Source organism: Vulpes lagopus, chromosome 12 (genome assembly GCF_018345385.1).
Source record: "Vulpes lagopus strain Blue_001 chromosome 12, ASM1834538v1, whole genome shotgun sequence".
Classification (NCBI taxonomy): Eukaryota; Metazoa; Chordata; class Mammalia; order Carnivora; family Canidae; genus Vulpes; species Vulpes lagopus.
Genome location: NC_054835.1, coordinates 7305448 through 7323990, shown reverse-complemented (window position 1 = coordinate 7323990; position 18543 = coordinate 7305448). Strand labels below are relative to the sequence as shown.

The following is an 18543-nucleotide window of genomic DNA, read 5'->3' as shown; positions in this document are numbered from 1 at the left end:
TGTCTCTGCCTCTCTCTCTCTCTCTCTCTCTGTCATGAATAAATAAATAAAAGCTTTAAAAAAAATAAATAAAACCTCTGTCCTCATGCAACTTACACTTTGCACAAGAGGAACAAGGCAGGACTAATCAAATCACAAAGTGTGAGGGTAGATTTAAAATGCCCTGGGGTTCAAGGGTGCCCAGCTGGCTTAGTCAGAGGAGCATACCACTCTTGATGTTGGGGTTGTGGGTTCCAACCCCATGTAGGGTGTAAAGATGACTTAAATAAATAAAACTTTAAAAAATATTAAAATACCCTGGGTTCAAACCTATTCTCGGTTCTACCTATTTCTGTTGCCGACTTTGGACAAGCTTCTTAAGCTCTTCTTGAGCTTAAACCTCGGTTGACCTTACCTCGGTTTCCTCATCTTGAAAAGGAAGTTAATAATGAGGATTAAATGTGTCAGTGTGTGGGAGGTGCTTGGACCAATACCTGGCACATAGTATCTATAAAATGAAATGAAATAAAATATGTTCAATGTAAACAGACTACATGTTCCAATTAGATTTTCAGAGTAAACCAACAACAACCCAAAATCCACCTGTATACTACCTACAAAAGGCACATCTAATCCATAAGGTATAGAAAGGTTGAAAATAAAAGAACGGAAAAAGATTGGGGCACCTGAGTGGCTCAGTCGGTTTAGTGTCTGCCTTCGGCTTAGGTCATGGTCCCAAAGTCCTGGGATCAATCCCCACATCAGGCTCCCTGCTCAGTGAAGAGTCTTGCTTGTCCCTCTCCCTCCTGCTCATGTTCTCTCTCTCTGCTCTGTCTCAAATAAATAAAATTTTTAAACAAACAAACAAACAAACCCCAAAAGAATGGAAAAAGTTATACTATGCACTGGTTGGCCAGTGCCAACCAAAGGAAGACTGAGTTACAGGCCAAAAAACCCTCAAACTAGTCAGCTCAAGAAGATCAACTTCATAATAATAAATGCTTCAAGTAACAAACAGCTCAGTTTCAAGCTGTAGGACTGTATGACCTCAAAACATAAAAAAGGTTTTGCGATTAGCCCTTTGATATGAGTATGTGCAAGAAATGCAAACACATTGTTAAAAAAATTTTTTTAAAAACACATTGTTGTGGGGGGAGATTCTTAATGCATTCTCTTGAGTAACTGATAGAACAGATTAACAGATTCAGGGTAAGATATTTAAATAATATAATTGATAAAATTGGCCTTGTACACATCTATCCAATAATTGCATGGTGCACATTCTTCTCAAGCACACATAGAACATTTCCAACAATTGAGCATGTCCTGTTTTCATGAAGCAAATCTCAACAAACATCCAAGGGTAGACACCGTTCAAGATGTGTTCTCTGAAGCCTGCAGTAAAGCTTAGAACATTTAGAAATTAAGAACTAATTAGCTCCAGGGCAGCCTGGGTGGCTCAGCGGTTTAGCGCCGCCTTCAGCCCTAGGCGTGAACCTGGAGACCCAGGATCAAGTCCCATGTCGGGCTCCCTGCATGGAGCCTACTTCTCCCTCTGCCTGTGCCTCTGCCTCTCTCTGTGTGCGTCTCATAAATAAACAAATAAACTCTTTAAAAAAAAAAAATAACTGTAGCTCCAGGTAACTCAGAAACTAAAGAAGAAATCCTAAGAAATATTGGAAAATAGAGCAGAGCTGAACCCGAACCCACATTCTACACCTCAGTTACTAAGCAATGCTCAGAAAGGGAAGTTTATGCTTTCTATATATATTGAAAACAAAAAGCAGTAAACATCAGTGAGCTGAGTATCCATCTTAAGAAGTTAGAAAAAACACAGCAAATGGAACCAGAGGAAACAGAAGCCAGGAAAGAGTGTAAATTAATGACATAGGAAAAAAGTATGCACTCATCACAGAGGTTCAACAAATCCAAGAATTGGTTCTTTGAAAAGATGCATAAAATTAAACTTCTGGAGAGACCTATCAGGAGAGACAGAAGGAGAAGAATCCAAGGTGATGAATCTTGACAAGTCTTTTGAGAAGTTTTGCAGAGAGATAGGGCTGTAGCTGGAGGTGTAGCCATAAAGTCAAGAGAGGAATTTGTTAAAGGTGGACATTACAGTTTGTTTGCTGTAAGAACATTTGTTCATCTCAGATACTTACTGAGCATCTACTGCGTGCCAAGTATTGTCCCGTCCCGGGGAGATAACAAGTTAACAAAAGAATCTGAGCTCGTAGTGCTTCCTCAGACAGCTTCCATTCTAGTAGGAAGAGACCAACAATAATAAGCATAATAATAAGTTATATAATGTCGGGAAGTATACACACTGTGAGAAAGAAGTGGAGCAAAGTCAGGGGGCGGGGAGCGCAGTGGATGGAGGGCTGTAATGGAGATGCAGCCTCAGGGAAAGTGAAGTGTACCCCCAAAGGAGCAGCAGGATGGAGGGGCTCAGATGGAGGGGTGAGGAAGAGCAGAGGCGTGGTGAGGACTTATGGAAATTCTCTTCCTCATATTTCTGTATTTTCAGTGAAACTATTTCCCATGACTCAAAATATGGCTTGGTTCGTTGGTCTTATGTGTATAGCAGGTTTAGACTGCTTTTTTCACTGAATGAAGCTCATTAAAGTTGACCCATTACCACCTGCTGAGTCATTTGCCCTGAACTTTTTACATCTTGAACCCTTCTGAAAGTCCCTGGAAGCCAGAGTTCAAAAATAATAGAGCCCTTTGGGCCTGAAGATCGCCCCAGCATGGCTGCAGCACTTCTGTAGGGATTCATTTACTCAGGCTGCTGTGGGCGCGCCTCCAAGTAGACTTCAGGAAGAGTGTGGAATCTTGCGACATGTAGCTTTGAGGCTGCATTGCCCGCCTGTCGTGGATACCAACTGTGGGTTTGGTTTCTCAACCGTTTAAAGTGTATAATGAAATTTCCAAAGCAGTTAACTGTGCTTCCCCATGAGGGGAACAGATGGTAGCCCAGAAGACCCAAGATGCCGGCTGTAGCTTTGGTTTGCACCAAGAATGTGCACCTGGCTATTTGGGTTTTGTTTGTTTTTGTTGTTGTTTGGGGTGAAGGGAGGGATAGGACTGATTTATGTTTCTCAGTTGCTGAGGGCACTGGGAGGTACCAGATACCATTTAGAAAAGGCAACCAAAAATTTCATATCTGGCTCTGGATTATACAGATTTGGGGAGCAGGATTCTTAGAGAGTTTTACGATGAAAACAGGCCCCAGTCCTGCCTTCCATCCCATACTGTGACACAGTCTTCGTGTGCTCCCATTTGCACAGTGTTCAGGGTGGTAGGAGAATCCACTTGGCTGATCACCTTCACTGTGTCCTATTCTTTCTTTCTTTTTTTTTTTTTCAGAGATGCCATAACAAAAATGAAAGATGTTTACCTAAAGAATCCTCAGATGGGAGACCCAGCCAGTTTGGATCACAAATTAGCAGAAGTCAGCCAAAATATAGAAAAACTGCGGCTAGAAGCCCAGAAATTTGAGGTATGAAAAAGCTGTGGTTGAAAAGCTCTGTCGGAAAAAAAGAAACAGGGTAAGGGCTGGGGGTGGGGGCGCGGCATGGGGATGCTCTAGAGCACCCATGCGTCGTGGGCTCTAAGAGGTGCAGTTGGATTTGGCAGGGTGCGTCTCAAGTCATGATAAAAGGAAAAGTAGTCACTCACTGGCTGTTCTGCCCCTCTGTCCCTAATGTCCCCTAAAAGCTACACTGATCAAAGCTGTATTTGTATATGTTGTTCTTTGGTTTTAGTGTATCACTTAGTACTTATCCTACTTCAGTGCCTGTTGATAATGGGTCCAGCTGGGAGCATGCGATCGTGAGTCCAGAAGTTAAAGAAATCATGTCAAAAATGGTTCTTACAAAGGACACGTTATCAAAGGTTTATATATGTTAAACCCGGTGAGAGACACAAATGAGAAATGAGTGGGGAATATAAATAATAAATGTTTTAAGGAGAGAGAGAAAAAGAGAGAGGAGCACTCAAGAGCTATGGACAAAAGGCTTCTATAAATTTAGAGACTACAGAACATGGAAAAATACATCAGTGACTGATTGCTCCAGGCTGAGTAGGTGTTACTTCTAGCAATGAAGGATCAGATACGGCTTTTTAAAAGTGTTCTTAGGGATCCCTGGGTGGCTCAGCGGTTTAGCGCCGCCTTCAGCCCAGGGTGTGATCCTGGAGACCCGGGATTGAGTCCCGTGTCAGGCTCCCTGCATGGAGCCTGCTTCTCCCTCTGCCTGTATCTCTGTCTCTCATGAATAAATAAATATTTTTTTTTAAAAAAAAGTCTTGCTAGAATCTGTAAGTCAGTTATTACTGTTGGAGTGTTTAGAACCTAGAAATGTCCTTTTCTGGTCATTTTTATCCTTTTGTCTTTTTTTTTTAGATATTTCTATCTAAACTATTTCAGATGTTGCCAAAGATAATTTTACCTTATTTGACTTCCTCTATACAGGTTTCTTTACTATTAAAAAGAGTGACAGTCCATAAAAAAAAGGCGAGGGGAAGAATGTGGCTCTCACACTGAGTCACTGCTTACGTGTGGCAGGGCCCTCCTGTTCTCGGTGTGACCTCACGGTCACAGAATTGTGGAACCAGAAGGAACTAGAAGTGACTTATCTGAAATCACACAGATGTTTTCTTTTTTTTTTTTTTAATTTTTATTTATATATGTATTATAGTCACAGAGAGAGAGAGAGAGAGGCAGAGACACAGGCAGAAAGGGAGAAGCAGGCTCCATGCACCGGGAGCCCGATGTGGGATTCGATCCTGGGTCTCCAGGATCGCGCCCTGGGCCAAAGGCAGGCACTAAACCGCTGCGCCACCCAGGGATCCCGACACAGATGTTTTCAAAAGCCCAAGAGTAGAGGGGCACCTGGGGGGCTCAGTAGGTTGAGCATCTGGCTCTTGATCTCAGCTCAGGTCTTGATCTCACAGTTGTGAATTCGAGGTCCATGTAAAAAAAAAAAAAAAACCCAAGAATGTAATGCAGTCCAGTGCTCTTTCTGTCGCATTGTGACCGTTGTCTAAACACATTTGCTTCTACCTCTCCAAGGTGAGATGAACTGGAAGCAGTTGCCTGTGAGTCCCTTATATAGCTGAATGCAGATACCCTGGGGCCCCCTACCCCATGTGATTTTTCTCGAATCTCAGCTTCAGTGACCATTGAACCCCCACATTTGGGGCCTTCAGACTCTATGGTCCAGCCCTCAGCTGAGCTCAGACCAGGTCTTTGGTGGCTTTTGCTTGCAGGCCTGGCTGGCTGAGGTGGAAGGCAGGCTGCCAGCGCGCAGTGAGCAGGGCCGCCGGCAGAGTGGAATGTTCGACGCCCAGAACCCGGCCACTGTCAACAGCTGTGCTCAGGACCGTGAGAGGTACAGTATCTGTACCGAGCCTGCTGTCCGGCAGGAAGCAAGTTTGCTTTGTGTTCATGTCCCAATTCTGGAGTCTGGAAATGACTGTAAGGTGCTTGTTCTGTACCAAAGAGCCAGTGGTGCCTGATCTGCCCTTTCCCCATCACTTGGGTCCCTGGTGCCATGTGGGTTGGTGACAGAGCACACGAGGTGACCTGAGATGGCCTTTGTGACAGCGGTCAGGGGCTATGAGTGTTGCTGGGCAGTCGCTATAGTTGCCGTGTGGTTTCATTTCTTGAGCAGCCCGGATGGCAGTTACACAGAGGAGCAGAGTCAGGAGGGTGAGGTGAAGGTGCTGGCTACGGACTTCGATGACGAGTTTGATGAGGAGGAGCCCCTGCCCGCCATCGGGACTTGCAAAGCCCTCTACACGTTCGAAGGTAACCTGCGTCCGCCTGGCTCCCTGCTTGCGCACGCTGACCCTTCTGCTGTGATTGGACCTTCTTCCGAAGCCTTCCAGATCTTTCTCTCTCTTCTTACCCTGTTGTTCTGCTCATGGTCATCACCATCATTATCTAGCTCATGACTGTGTACTTTGCCCACTGGTCCATACAACAGAACAACAGCTTTTGGGGAGCTTATTTGCAGCACATAGCATGGAATAATGATTATTTCATCCATTCATCCAATACTTCTGGAGCTCTTGTCTTGTAAAACCCCCAAAGGGGTGGGACGTGGGGTGGGGGTTGGCGTAGCTTCCACCCTTGGAGAGAGAGAGAGCCAACTTTTGGGGGAGGTCGGCTGGCAGCATTTACCAGAGGAGGGGTACAGAGTGATGGGGGTTCATGGGACGGTGAGCTGACTTCTTTAAGAGAATTAATTCGGAATACTCCAGGCTGCCGAGCACCAGAGGTAGGAAGGTGAGGGAAGCATGGGCTCATGGGGCTGGAGCTTAGATGTCTTAGGTGGGAGTGGAATCTGAGACTAGAAGTGGTGTCACTGGGGTGGGGGGTGTGTAAGAGAATCGTTTGGATTTGATTTGGCAAGAGTTGAGGAGCTATTGACAGCGTTTGAGCAGGATGATGATACCATGAGAGCTGTACCTTAGGACATTTATCATCATGTGCGTAGGGCCAATCTGAGAACAGAGATAAAGGATTAGAAAGACCAGCCCAGGGGCACCTGAGTGGCTCAGCGGTTGAGTGTCTGCCTTTGGCTCGGGGCATGATCCTGGGGTCCTGGGATGGAGTCCTGCCTCGGGCTCCCTGCATGGAGCCTGCATCTCCCTCTGCCAGTGTCTCTCATGAATAAATAAATGAAAGAAAGAAAGAAAGAAAGAAAGAAAGAAAGAAAGAAAGAAAGAAAAGAAAAGACCAGCCCAGAGTTGCCAGAACGCTGTACCGTAGAAAGATATTAAGGATTCTGTGTAAGAAGCAGTCCAAGCTCAGGGAGATTTGGGGAGCTCCAGGACAGAGGGAGCTTACGGATGTCCTCACGCCAGGCTACACGTTCAATGCGACAAGAAAGCACCAGGTTCAGTGTTGCCGACTTTACCTCACTCCCAGGCCTCAGCCCTGCCCCCACGGCACCCCTGGAGGCTGCTCCCCAGACAATCTGCCCTCCAGAATGCTGTGTGCTCAGCGGGATGCTGGTCTTTGCAAGTGGCCTTGGGGACCCTGGTTAAAGAGCTGGCCCAGAGATGCCGAGGTCAACAAACTGCTCAGACCCATGGCTGATGGGAAGCGAGGATTCTCGAAGGTGCCTTCCTAGGGCCCCACCTACGTGGGAAGGTAGGAGGAAGTTGTAGTTTGGGAGGAGACACAGCCCACCCAGGTTCAGGGCAACCTGGAGGTGGACGTGTGTTTCAGGCAGAAGAAGTGGAACCTGAGCTCCTGACAAGAACCAGGGCCAGACAAAGAGAAGCGGGGGTAGTGTCTGAAAAGGTGTCATTAAAGTTAGAGACAGAGGAAGAGCAGAGCAAAGACGTTCCCTGGGGAAACACCTGGCTTCCTGGGTGGGGGAGGGGGGCTCCCTGAAGAGCTGGAGAGCCGCCGGGTGAGGGCCTGGAAGCTTCCGAGTGGGAGGAGCCCTTGCAGGGACCCGGAAGGGTCCATGCCTCTGTCGCTTGCTGCAGTCTTCTCATTGCTTTGCTCCCCTGTGTGCTCCGCCTTGTTTTGACAGAAGCCTGCCTGACAGGTTCTGTTCTTGCTCCTCCAGGTCAGAACGAAGGGACCGTCTCCGTCGTGGAAGGAGAAACACTGTACGTGATAGAGGAAGACAAAGGTGACGGATGGACCCGCATCCGGAGAAATGAAGATGAAGAGGGTTATGTCCCTACTTCGTACGTCGAAGTCTATTTGGACAAAAATGCCAAAGGTGCTAAGACTTATATTTAATACCACTTAAAAAAAAACCCACAAAAACTGTAAAAAAAAAAAAAAAAATGGAGTTGTCTCTCCTTACCACTAGGACTGTTATAGGCAGTTCTTCCAAAGCCTGGACGGAGGACACCGGAGTGCATGTTGTCACATGGCCACACGGTGGACTTGTAGGCATCCACTGAACACCCGAATTTCCTTGGCTAGTTTTGACTATAATCATGTTTCTCTTGCTCATGAAATATGATGTGGAAAGCTGCCAACTGCCAATTTACGGTTCTGTCATTCGAAATCTGATAAACATTTCGTACTTTGGCAGTATCTGTAGGTATCCAAAAAAAAGTTGCCTTTAGCTTCTAATTGGTATCTCTGGATTTAAAAAGTCCACACACATCAGAGGGGCGGGTAAGACTTTGGAGACTTTGGTTCTCGTATCTCTAGCAAGCATCTGCCATAATCTGCCATAAATTGAACCACCTGAGAATGTTACATTTGGTAACTTAACACATTGAACTACTCTAGGTTTTGGGGTTTTTTGTTTTGTTTTGTTTTGTTTTTTAACTACCCTAGTTTGTTTAATCTTACAGTCACTTGCTTTGGAGGAAGTCGTAAATAAAACCTTCCCCCCCGCTTGAAAGAATAAGATGATTCCTATTTTGGTACTGAAAGTGTATAGTTTTCCTTAAACGTGTTTAAGATCATTGGTAGATCGTTGTGATCATTCTATCACATCTGCATGATCCCAAACAACTAGTTGCAATCCGGAGAAGCCTGGTTAACAATGAACCAGTTGACTTTTTTTACTTAAGACCACTTAAAAAAAAAAAAAAAAAGGCCACTGAGCTCCCCTCTGCCATTGACAGGGTTGATCAGATTCCCTGGTACTGTTTCGAGAACTTACAAAAAAACCTAGCATGCTTCTGTTGGAGGTTTGGTGGCAAGTGGAGCTGTATTCAGCTCACACGTCCCCAGGTGGGGCTGTAAAAAGAATCTGGTGCAGCAGCTGCTTCGACACGCAGACCCCAGCTCATCACTTCTCAGAAGTGTTTTGGGTTTGTTAGGTTTTTTGTTTGTTTGTTTGTTTGTTTGTTTGTTTGTTTTAATCGTTGGTATCTTTAAGACCCAACATGAATTCACTGAAAGTCATTTTAGAATTGCTAGCTCATTTTATATAATTAATCATTGCCAGACTAAAATAAAGTATTTCACCACCTTGAAAGGAATCTGGGTCACGTGGGGATGTGCATTTTTTAAAATTGGCAAGATGGGTAGTGAAGTCGGTCACATGCATAGGTGGGTACCAAGCCCAATGTTTGTGCCCACTCCAGGAATCTACCCTGAGATCGCAGAGAACCAGCAATGAATGGCTCACAGTAAAGGTGTCAGGCTCAGATTTTCTTTTTATTTGGTTTTGAGAATTACTTATTCATGTCCTTCCTACTTTGAAATAGAAAATTAGCTCCTTGCTTTTACATTGTGAGTCCCTTTTATAAACTCAAGTCAATTTAAAGCTGACTTTACCCCCTCCTCCCAAAAAAAAGCTGATTTATGAAGCAGCAGCAGCTCATCAGGAGTCTGACACCTGGCGGGAGTTAAAGGTGCTTGTTTGGATTCTAGCAGAAAGGTCACTACATGTCTCAAGGACCGCCAGAAATGGAATTTAGTAAATTTTAATGACAGCCTGATTTTTAACACACGTTTTACTTTTAAAAATAATGATAGAAAGTTGCAAAGACAGCAAAACCCGATCTATCCCTGTGCCCTTCAGCCAGGGTCCTCCAGCGGTGGCTTCTGACATAACTGTAGTATAATACCAAAAGCAGGAAACAGACGTGGGTCAGCCTGCTTTTTGAAATATAATTTCATGATTCAGATTTTTTTTGCCTTATTCTACTTTTACTGACATAACATTGATAAAGCCATTCACCCTGGACCCCAGACCTCTCAGGAAAATCATTTCTGTTCCCCCTTTTAAATATTTGCAGCAAGTAACTCAGCTGACCCTGAAACCACAGGGATCCCTCTTCAGGAGCAGGGGGCGGTCACAGCACTAGGCATGGACCCAAGCAAACGGGGGACCTAAGATATTAAAATCAGAGCTTTCTGTCCAGTGATGGACTCAGCTCCAGCCTATGAACTGCAGCAGGAAGCAAACCAAACAGTGAAAAAGCCTTAAAACGGCCAAGACAAGATGAGCCTTTTGTTTTTTTTTTTTTTTTGGCACCCCAGATGGGACACGAAAACATGAGCCTTTTGAAGCCTCCCTTGGAAAGTATGGCGTCCGTGACATTGTTGTGGTTTTACTCTATTTTTTTTTTCCTTAACAATTGCACCAATTTGATTCAGAAAATGGATCAGTTGGTTTGTGGGAGCTGGGGGTCAGGTTTGGGCACATAAGTTAACATTCATGATTTTAAGTTGTGTGCCCCAAGCCTTAGCAGAGACAGCTCAGGGTAGGGACAGAACAGTGAAAGACACTTCACAGCCCAGTGCCAGCCGGTCAGTGCACCCCAAGTATTCGAAGAAGTCCTGAAACCATTCCCAAAGAATCAGAATCCCCATTTCTGCCCACCGTATACTTTGGTTTTCTTCCCTAAATTTTATTTCTCATAAAATGAAAGAAGCCAAGTCTCAACTTGTTAAGAAAGTTTTCTCCTTTTGAGACACATTTAGAGGGGACTAGTGTATGTGTAGAAGCCTGTCCTCCCCACCTGGTTTCTCAATCTGCTTGGCACCCCCAAGAACACTGTCCCCCCAAACCCACCCCAGCCCGTGGGGCTGCTGCTTCCCAATGCCCAGAACTCCAAGCAGCTATTCTGTGCTTGTGCACTTGTGTGTGTGCATGTGTATGTGTGTGTGTGTGTGTGTGTGTGTGTGTTATCTACGATGTGACTATTTAATAATTGCCAAAATATTTAGACTAGAGGAACGTCCAATGGGTCAGTTGGATTGTGACTTTATGATTTTGGTTTTGTTTTTTAAATTGTTTTCTTGTTAAATACGTTCCGTAATCCCCAGCCCTCAGCCACTCCCCCTCCAGATATTTGTATATACTGCCATTTAAAAACTAAAAGATGACTTGAATTCATTGTTTTAACGTTTGACTCTTTTATCTGTTTGTTTTATTGGTGATTCTCCTGCCTAATGACCTTTTTTGTTTTTGTAACCACTGGGGAAGCCGGGAGGACTAGGTCCCCGGCCGGCAGCTCCGCGCTTGAGTTTATTGTAGACACTTGTGTTCTGAGTAAGTTCTGTTCCAATACGGCCAACATGATTGTCTCTCTCTCTCTCTCTCTCTCTCTCTCTCTCTCTCTCTCTCACCCTAAAAGAAAAGAATCTGTCTGGCACCTTTTAGTTGTACCCTTGTACCTGCCTCTCTAATAAACGTATTTTTCTCAGTGTTGTGTATTTTAAATGATTTGTCACCTTTCCAAGAAAATGATTCTGTGTCATACGGGGATTTAACTCTTTTTGTCTTCAGTAATGGGGAACTTTTTCCAGCCAAATGCTTTTTTAAAAATCTGCCCTTGCTCCCCCTTTTAAATGATGACACCTGCTCTGTTTCTCGCCCTGTACGCACCTGAGGGCTTCAAGAGTCTGTCTCCCCTTCCTCTCTGCCCCCTCAAGATGAAGAACTTTCACTGTTGATTGCTGAGTCGACATTGAGTGACAAGTGTTTCCTTTTCACCAAGATGTTCCATGTTTTCATAAAAGGGCTGAGTGTCGGATGGGGACAGAATCGGGCCTTGAACGTTCCTTGAATCCTCCTGGGAAGCTGGGCCTGTTTCTTTCCTCCGAAACTCAGTGTCCCCAGAAAGAGGGGTCAGGGTGGATGGGCGCAGGGTCTCCCGTGGGGGCCTCTCTCCCCCCACCGCCCCGAAGGGAAGGCTAGCTCCTGAGCCCGCCTGAAACCGTGAAAGTTCCTTATCTCAGATGTGCCCCCGCACCCCACTGGGGGCACAACCCACCGCTCTCAAGCTGTCCCCTCCGGCGGTGCAGTTTGCCAGGCCGCAGAATGCCCGCCCTTGACCGCCCACCTCCCTCTAAACGGTCTTTCTCTTTCTGTCTTTTTGTGTTGTAGATTCCTAGAGGCGGCTGCGGAGCCGGAGCCTCGGTGAGCCTTCCCAGGAGAAACCCTTCGGTCTGCTTGTCTCCACAGGCCTGGGCGCGCACGCAGACTGCTCCCGGGCTGGGCCGGCCGGTGGCCCTGCGACATCTCAGCCTGAAGCGACATCCCTCCTAACCTGCCCCTGCCACGCGGCTGCTTGCCTTTTTCATTCCTTTCTTTTGACAGCATGCTTCTCGTGGCCCAGCTCCTCCTCCCGTGGCCCAGCCCAGCCACCTCTCCGGGAGCAGGTCTTTCCCGTGTCCTCATCCCTGTCCCAGCGTGCGTGTGGGGCCACGGAAGACAGCTAGACACGTGCTCCCTCCTTGCCGGGCCCCTGCCTTGGCCCTTGGTCTACCTGGAGCATCCTGGCCCATCCATGGTTCACACTGTGCCTTTCGTGAAAACTTTGCCACTGGCCTCCCCCTGGGGAGACCGACAGAATCTGGACAAGGAGGGTCAGGTGTGCTCAGGTGGACTAAGCACCTGAGTGTCATAGATGTATCCCGAGCCCGTTGACCATTCAGTGATCCTTTTCTGGTTATGGGTCCTTACCTTGTACTAGACGACATTTCATAGCCTGAGATTGTCCATGGGGGGTCCTGGGGCAGGCACGCACATGCACACACATGCACACATGCATCCCCCTCTGGCTTGCACTCAATCTCACTCACATTCACGCACACACTCACACACACACACACACACACACAGAGGCATTTTTATTTGGGGCCTGCGCTCTAGCTTGGAGAAGTCTCCACTCGAAGTCCAATTCCATCTCGAGGGCCACACACAGAAGCTTGTGTCCACCTTCTGTGGGGTCCAGGGAGGACCTAGCCCACCTTCTCCCTGTCATCACCCCGTCAATGAGAATGGCAGATCGTGGCACTTTATAAACAAGCATCACAGCTCGGCGTTAGCTCGTCACAAGGTGACAATTCCCATCTTCCCATGAATTCCGAGATTTGCATCTTAAGATTTTAGTGCTTTCCTCACCAAAGAGCCTGTGCTACGTGTGGTCCTTCGGGTGATCTGTGGCGATGGCTTCTGCATATGCTCACGTGCCCCGCAGGCCCCAGAGACGGGATCGAGTTGGCTTTTTGACCTAAGTTTCCTTCTTCTTATGGATCCTTGAGGAAAACATGAGGCCATGTAGCTCATGGCCACTCATGCCTTAGAGCAGCAGTAGCTTCCCTTCTTCTCTGGTGCAGATACAGTCGAGAGAAATCATTGGCTGTGCATTTCTGTGAATGAGGCACCATCCGAAACCCAAGAAGGAAATCGGGCCTCTTTCTTCTCTCGTTTGGCTTTTGGTAACTGGGTGGTCAGTTCGAACATCCTCAATTCTTCTTGACTTTTATGAGTCTAAGACAAGGCTGTCTTATAGGAGCCGAAGGGACCAGGGCAGAAACGACAGGTGCTAAGGGCTGGGCCTGTGTTCAGTGGCCCCCAAAGAGTGGTTCCTCTCAGCAAACCAGGGTTGATCACACCCCACCCTCTGAGAGCAGCTCAGTGACTAGAAGCCTCCAGCCAGCAAATGCCTGGGGTAAAGCAGGTAAAGAGGAAGTGGCTTTGGGTTTGAGCTGAGCCAGCCAGCATGAGCCCCTCCTCTTCTGTCTCTTTCTGTCTCTGTCTCTGTTCGTCTCTTGCCCTGAAGGGGGGCTAGGCCCTTGGGTTGAAGACTACCAGCCTCCCTGCCGGAGCAGCATACACCATGGGTGTCTCGGGGCTGCTACATGGGCAACAGTGCCCCTTCCCCATGGCGGCGGCCCACCTGTAGCAAGCCACCCCCCACCCCATCTCGTGAGAGGGCTGGCTTGACCGATGCCCTAGAAGCCGGGCCTCCCCTGCATCCCTGCAAAACCCACAGGCGTGTGGTTAGGATGGGCAGTCCTGGTGGCCCCACAAAGGGCTCCTCCTCCAGCGGGTGGGTGGATGGTCAGGAATCTCCAGGGTCTTCTGAATCTCACCACCCCAAGCTGGCCACTCTCCTCCGCTCCACAAGGATGCTAAATGGTCTTTTTATAAAATTGATTTTAGAGCCTCGGTAATGCATGTGCGTTGCATCTTTCATATTCTGGGTCAGGATAGATTAATTTCTCGCAATGTAGAGAAAATGGTATAAGCTGCAGTGATTTGTTCTTTTAATGTCTGTTCAGCCCAATATAGAATATGCTCGTATCTTGTAACCCCTGTGCAAACCCCCCCCCCATTTTTTTCCTTCTGTACCACCTGTGTCCAGAAGAGAATGGATCATAAGCGCTTCTCAGTGTTAACCTGGGTGTTTGCCTCCCAGCCAGTCTGTACAGCTGCATGGGAAGGGCAATGCTGCAAACCCAAGCTCATTACAGGAGATAAGTTATTATAGGATAGTTGAACTGTATCATTTATTCTGGGAATCCTCCTGGGAACTCATCTATATATGAGTATGGACCAGTTCACGTAGAGTAGAGACGGGGAACTTTCCCATCTGCTTCTCAGCTCCCCCCTCACCCCCCCCCCATGCCTGTCGTGTCTACGCCCATGCTAGAATAGTGTTGTTTTTAAGAATGACTAAGTTTTAAAGCACCTGCCCTGAACATGACCTGAAAACAAAATGAAAGAGAGGAACTTGTCATTTACCCGGTTTTTCCTTTGCAAGATAAAAAAGCATGGAAAGCTGTAACGGGATTTTCCTTTGGGTTTTTATCGTGCTCACCTCCGGGCTCAGGCCAGATAAGCTGAGGCTTACTTATCTTGCTAGCCACAGCACAGAGGCCCCTCATGCCTTCTGGTGACATCTGTAACTACAGGAGAAAGTTTACTGAACATGAAAAAGCTACACTGATGCTAAGTATTTTTCCAGAAATCTTAGTTTCATACTTCCTCATGCCTCTGCCTCCCATGCTTGTATCGTCACAACACTTCTTTAAAGAGTGATCCAAAATTCTATTTTAATCTGATGTTGAGCACCTTTAAACTTTCTGGTTTATTTGTGTGTGGCACTAATCCTAAACTTTGAAGGCATTTCAGTGTTGTCACGGCCCATTGCCATTGTGAAGTTTCTGGAACTGCCCATTTGTCTCTGGAGATGGAATTAAACCAAATAAAGTGCTTCCATTGGAAGGCTTATATATTGACCTTGTAACTATATGTTAATCCTCTAAATGTTAAATAAAAGTATAATCTCTGTTATGTTGTCATGGGACTTTGTCGCGCAGAGAGGTGACCCGGGTACCTGAAGCAGGCAGGGCCCCTGGGCTGGGGGCTTGGGCCCATCTGCACCTCACGGATTTACTGTGTGAACCCAAGACAAGTCCCGAACCCAAGACAAGTCCCGAACCCAAGACAAGTCCCGTTGCCATCCGCTCCGGCTGGCTTGCAACCTAGCATGCTCTAACCACAGCGGCCTGCCGGGCCGCTGTGATGTGGGATTCAGGGTGATTCAGGACGGATTGGGGGAGGCTCCTTAGGAGCAGGAAATGTTTTTTCCATGTGCATTCAGCCGGCAGCTACTCTGGGTCTTCAGGGACCCTGATGTGTGGGGTGGGGGTGCGGGGACCACAGGGCACGTTTGCATCCCGTGGCCAGTCTGCCCCGGCATCTGGCATCTGGCATCTGGCATCTCGGTGGCTTGGCTGCAGTAACCGCAGGCTTCGGCGCGGGTGTGGGACACCGGAGAGTGGGGGCCCACAGGATGTGCGCCGCGGGAGGCTCCGTTTCCCCGCCAGCTCGGGGAATCCCACCCCAGGCTTTGGGGGCTGGTACGTGGTCTGTGTGCACGCCTCTGCAGGACCTCAGGCCCCTGAGAACAGTCGGGAGAGAGTGAAGCGGCCGCAGAGCTGCCGAGAGCTGGGAGGGGAGGCCACTCCCACAATCCGATGTGAGTGGCCTTTAAAAAAGCTAGAGCTCGGGATCCCTGGGTGGCGCAGCGGTTTGGCGCCTGGGGCGCGATCCTGGAGACCCGGGATCGAATCCCACGTCGGGCTTCCGGTGCATGGAGCCTGCTTCTCCCTCTGCCTCTCTCTCTCTCTCCCTGTGTGACTATCATAAAAAAAAAAAAAAAAAAAAGCTAGAGCTCCTGACTCTGGAGGCAGCCGACCTCCCCCAGCGGGTCTGGGCATCTCAGCAGCCTTGGGGGGGGGGGGCCCACCCCCACCCCCACCCCCACCCCCGCAGGGCCTGGCCCCTTCTCCTGGCCACACCCAGCCCGCACCCAGCCCAACCACTCACCACTCGGCAGCACAGGCAGTGGCAACCCCTAGCAGGAGAGGGGCCAGTGAACCAGGCAAGACGCCACAGCAGGGCTACTGGGTGGAACTAGGCTGGGTGGGGAGGGGTGTCGAGTGTCCCTTTTTTTTTTTTTTAGTTAAAGCAAAAGAAGTTTCCGGAGTTGTAGGCCCCAACTCTGAATCATGAGGGAAGGTGCAGGGGTCACCTGGAACAGAAACGAAGCAGGCCTAGCTCAGTGGGGCCAAGGTCCCCCTGTCCTGGCTACAGGAGACCACCCCTTCCTCCCTGGCCCCTGCTGTTCTAAGAAGGGGAAGCAGTAAGCCTGTGGCAAGCACCCTCTTGGACCTGGGATTAAAGTGCAAAATCTGGGGGTGCCTGGTGGCTCAGTTGTTTAAGTGTCTGCCTTGGGCTCAGGTCATGATCCCGGGGGTCCAGGGAGCCTGCTTCTCCCTCTGCCTGTGTCTGCCCCTGCTGTGCTCTCAAATGAATAAATGAAATCTTAAATAAAGCGCAAAGTCTGTGAACCTGCACTCAGCAGCCACTCTGTGTACATCAGGAGCTACATTCCCAGAGGTGTGTCCATTAGGGCCTGGTTTCAACCTTACCTGTCCAGGGTGAGTGACCTTTATTATAAATGACTTCCCACCAGCTGGGGGCATTGCTTCGCCACAAAAGGTGGAGCAGAATCTGAGAGCCCCCTCCCCCCCACACTGGAGGGGAGGAGGGGGTGCAGGAGAGGGTAGAGTGAGGGAGGGGCAGGGAGGATCCTGGGCAGTATCTGCCCCTCGGTGTGCACACCTTCCCACTGTACCAGGCGGAGCCCTGTCCCTACTTCCAGCACCCCAGGCACCCCAGACACTGCCCAGGCCAGGCTGCTCACTGGTCTCAGATCAGGGGAGGGCTGGGGCTGGCATCCTATGGCGTCCTCAGGACAGTTTTCAGAAACACACACTGTCTGCAACATGGACTGCCCTTTCCATAGCTTCTCCTAAGGGCGGTCCTCTTTTCTGCACCCTGCTCCTCCACAGCAACCAATGCCCCTCTCTGCAGCAGGGAAAAGAGCTGGGGTGATTCCAAACCACCACTTGCTTCCCCAAGGCTCTGTGGGGCTCAAAATGAGGTGGGGTGAGACCTGCAGGGTCATTTATGTTTGCACTGAATTCTAGCTAGAACGAAAGGTAGGAAGCTACACTTTTTGGGCGGCCTGTACCTTGCAAATGCATTTTCTGATGCAGGTTTGTGGGCAGAAGTGGGCAGACAGAAAGGCCTGTGCACTCTGCAGCAGCTGGGCCTCATGCTCCCCTGCCCGCCCAGTGGGGGCTCTGGCTCCTCTCAAAGATGCTGCTGGACCAGCCTAAGGGGGGGGGGTACATGTGGAAGAAAGACCAGAGGGGGCCCCCCTGCTGCCCAGTGTTTCCCGACCCCACTAGGTCTGTGAGGTGAACACCTGAGGCTTCCTGCTTTGTCTCCAGAATCCAGCATCAAAGTTTGGCCAAACCACTTAAAAGCCTGGTATGTCAAGGGAAAATATAAAGGAAGATTTTAAGGTCAGGTGGTACCTCCCTATCTCCTGCACCTTCCTGTAGTTCAGTAACCGTGTGTCTCCAAACCTCCAAAATCACTCAATCCTCCAGACAGAACTTCTTCATTCCTATCTTCCATGGTAAACAAGAAAGGCCAATCCCAAAATCTGTACCGTGGAATTCCACGTATATGACATTCAAAAGTGAGCAAAGCTGAAAACAGTGCTTAGATTCAGATACACATAGACGTGGGAAAGTTATAAAGAAAAGTGGGGGATGAGGGACAGGCCAGGAGCTAACTCTGCGGGTGGAGGGGGTAGCTGTGCTCAGGAGGGACCCACGGGGGCTCGTGGGGACCAGTGATGGGTCTGCACACTCACTTCTGATGGGATTTCCCAAGTATATGTGTGTTTCCAGAAGTACATAAAAATCTCCAATTCTTCTCTCCCCACCAAACCCCAAGAAGTGTAAAGAAAACCCAACCAAAGCCACAGGGAAAATAAAACACTAATATCATTAAACATCAGGGAGCTCCCCGCACAGGACCCCGGCAACTGCGATGCTGTGATCGGAGGCACCAATGTCCGCCGTCAGCCAGGGAGAGGGTGCTCCCAGCTTGCAGGGTATACCCCGAGTGGCCGGGGCACGGTGCAGTGCCAATCGGGGATAGGCCCTGGGATGTGCTGCCCTACCCCCCACCCCACATCTGGCCTCACTTCTCTGGGGTTGGGCCCGGTTCCAGGAGAGGAAGGCCTGTGTTCGTGGCCGCTCTTCCTCGCCCACTCCTGCAGGATCCAGGGGCTGCCTGGTTTCCAAGCCCCGCCGAGCCCACGCCCGCAAGACCACGCCCGAATGCCGCATGGTCTGGAAGGCTGGTCACCCGGTGCAGCCCCCACCCCCACCCCATGCAGAACCCCCCTCCTCCCTCCAATAACAAAGCGAGCGTGGCACACAGACGACAGTGTGGGCCGAGG

At 48.8% G+C, this 18543-nt stretch overlaps 1 protein-coding gene across 1 annotated transcript in view; it reads left to right on the top strand.

Moving 5' to 3' along the window:
- Positions 1–11047, top strand: part of FNBP1 (formin binding protein 1) — a 143631-nt gene extending 132584 nt beyond the window's left edge. Inside the window, exons 13-16 of the mRNA XM_041723795.1 lie at positions 3349–3481; positions 5251–5372; positions 5655–5791; positions 7569–11047. Of these exons, the coding sequence (XP_041579729.1) occupies positions 3349–3481; positions 5251–5372; positions 5655–5791; positions 7569–7747 (571 nt within the window). The 3' untranslated portion in view covers positions 7748–11047. The remainder of the gene's footprint in view (positions 1–3348; positions 3482–5250; positions 5373–5654; positions 5792–7568) is intronic.
- Positions 11048–18543: the final 7496 nt, after the last annotated feature.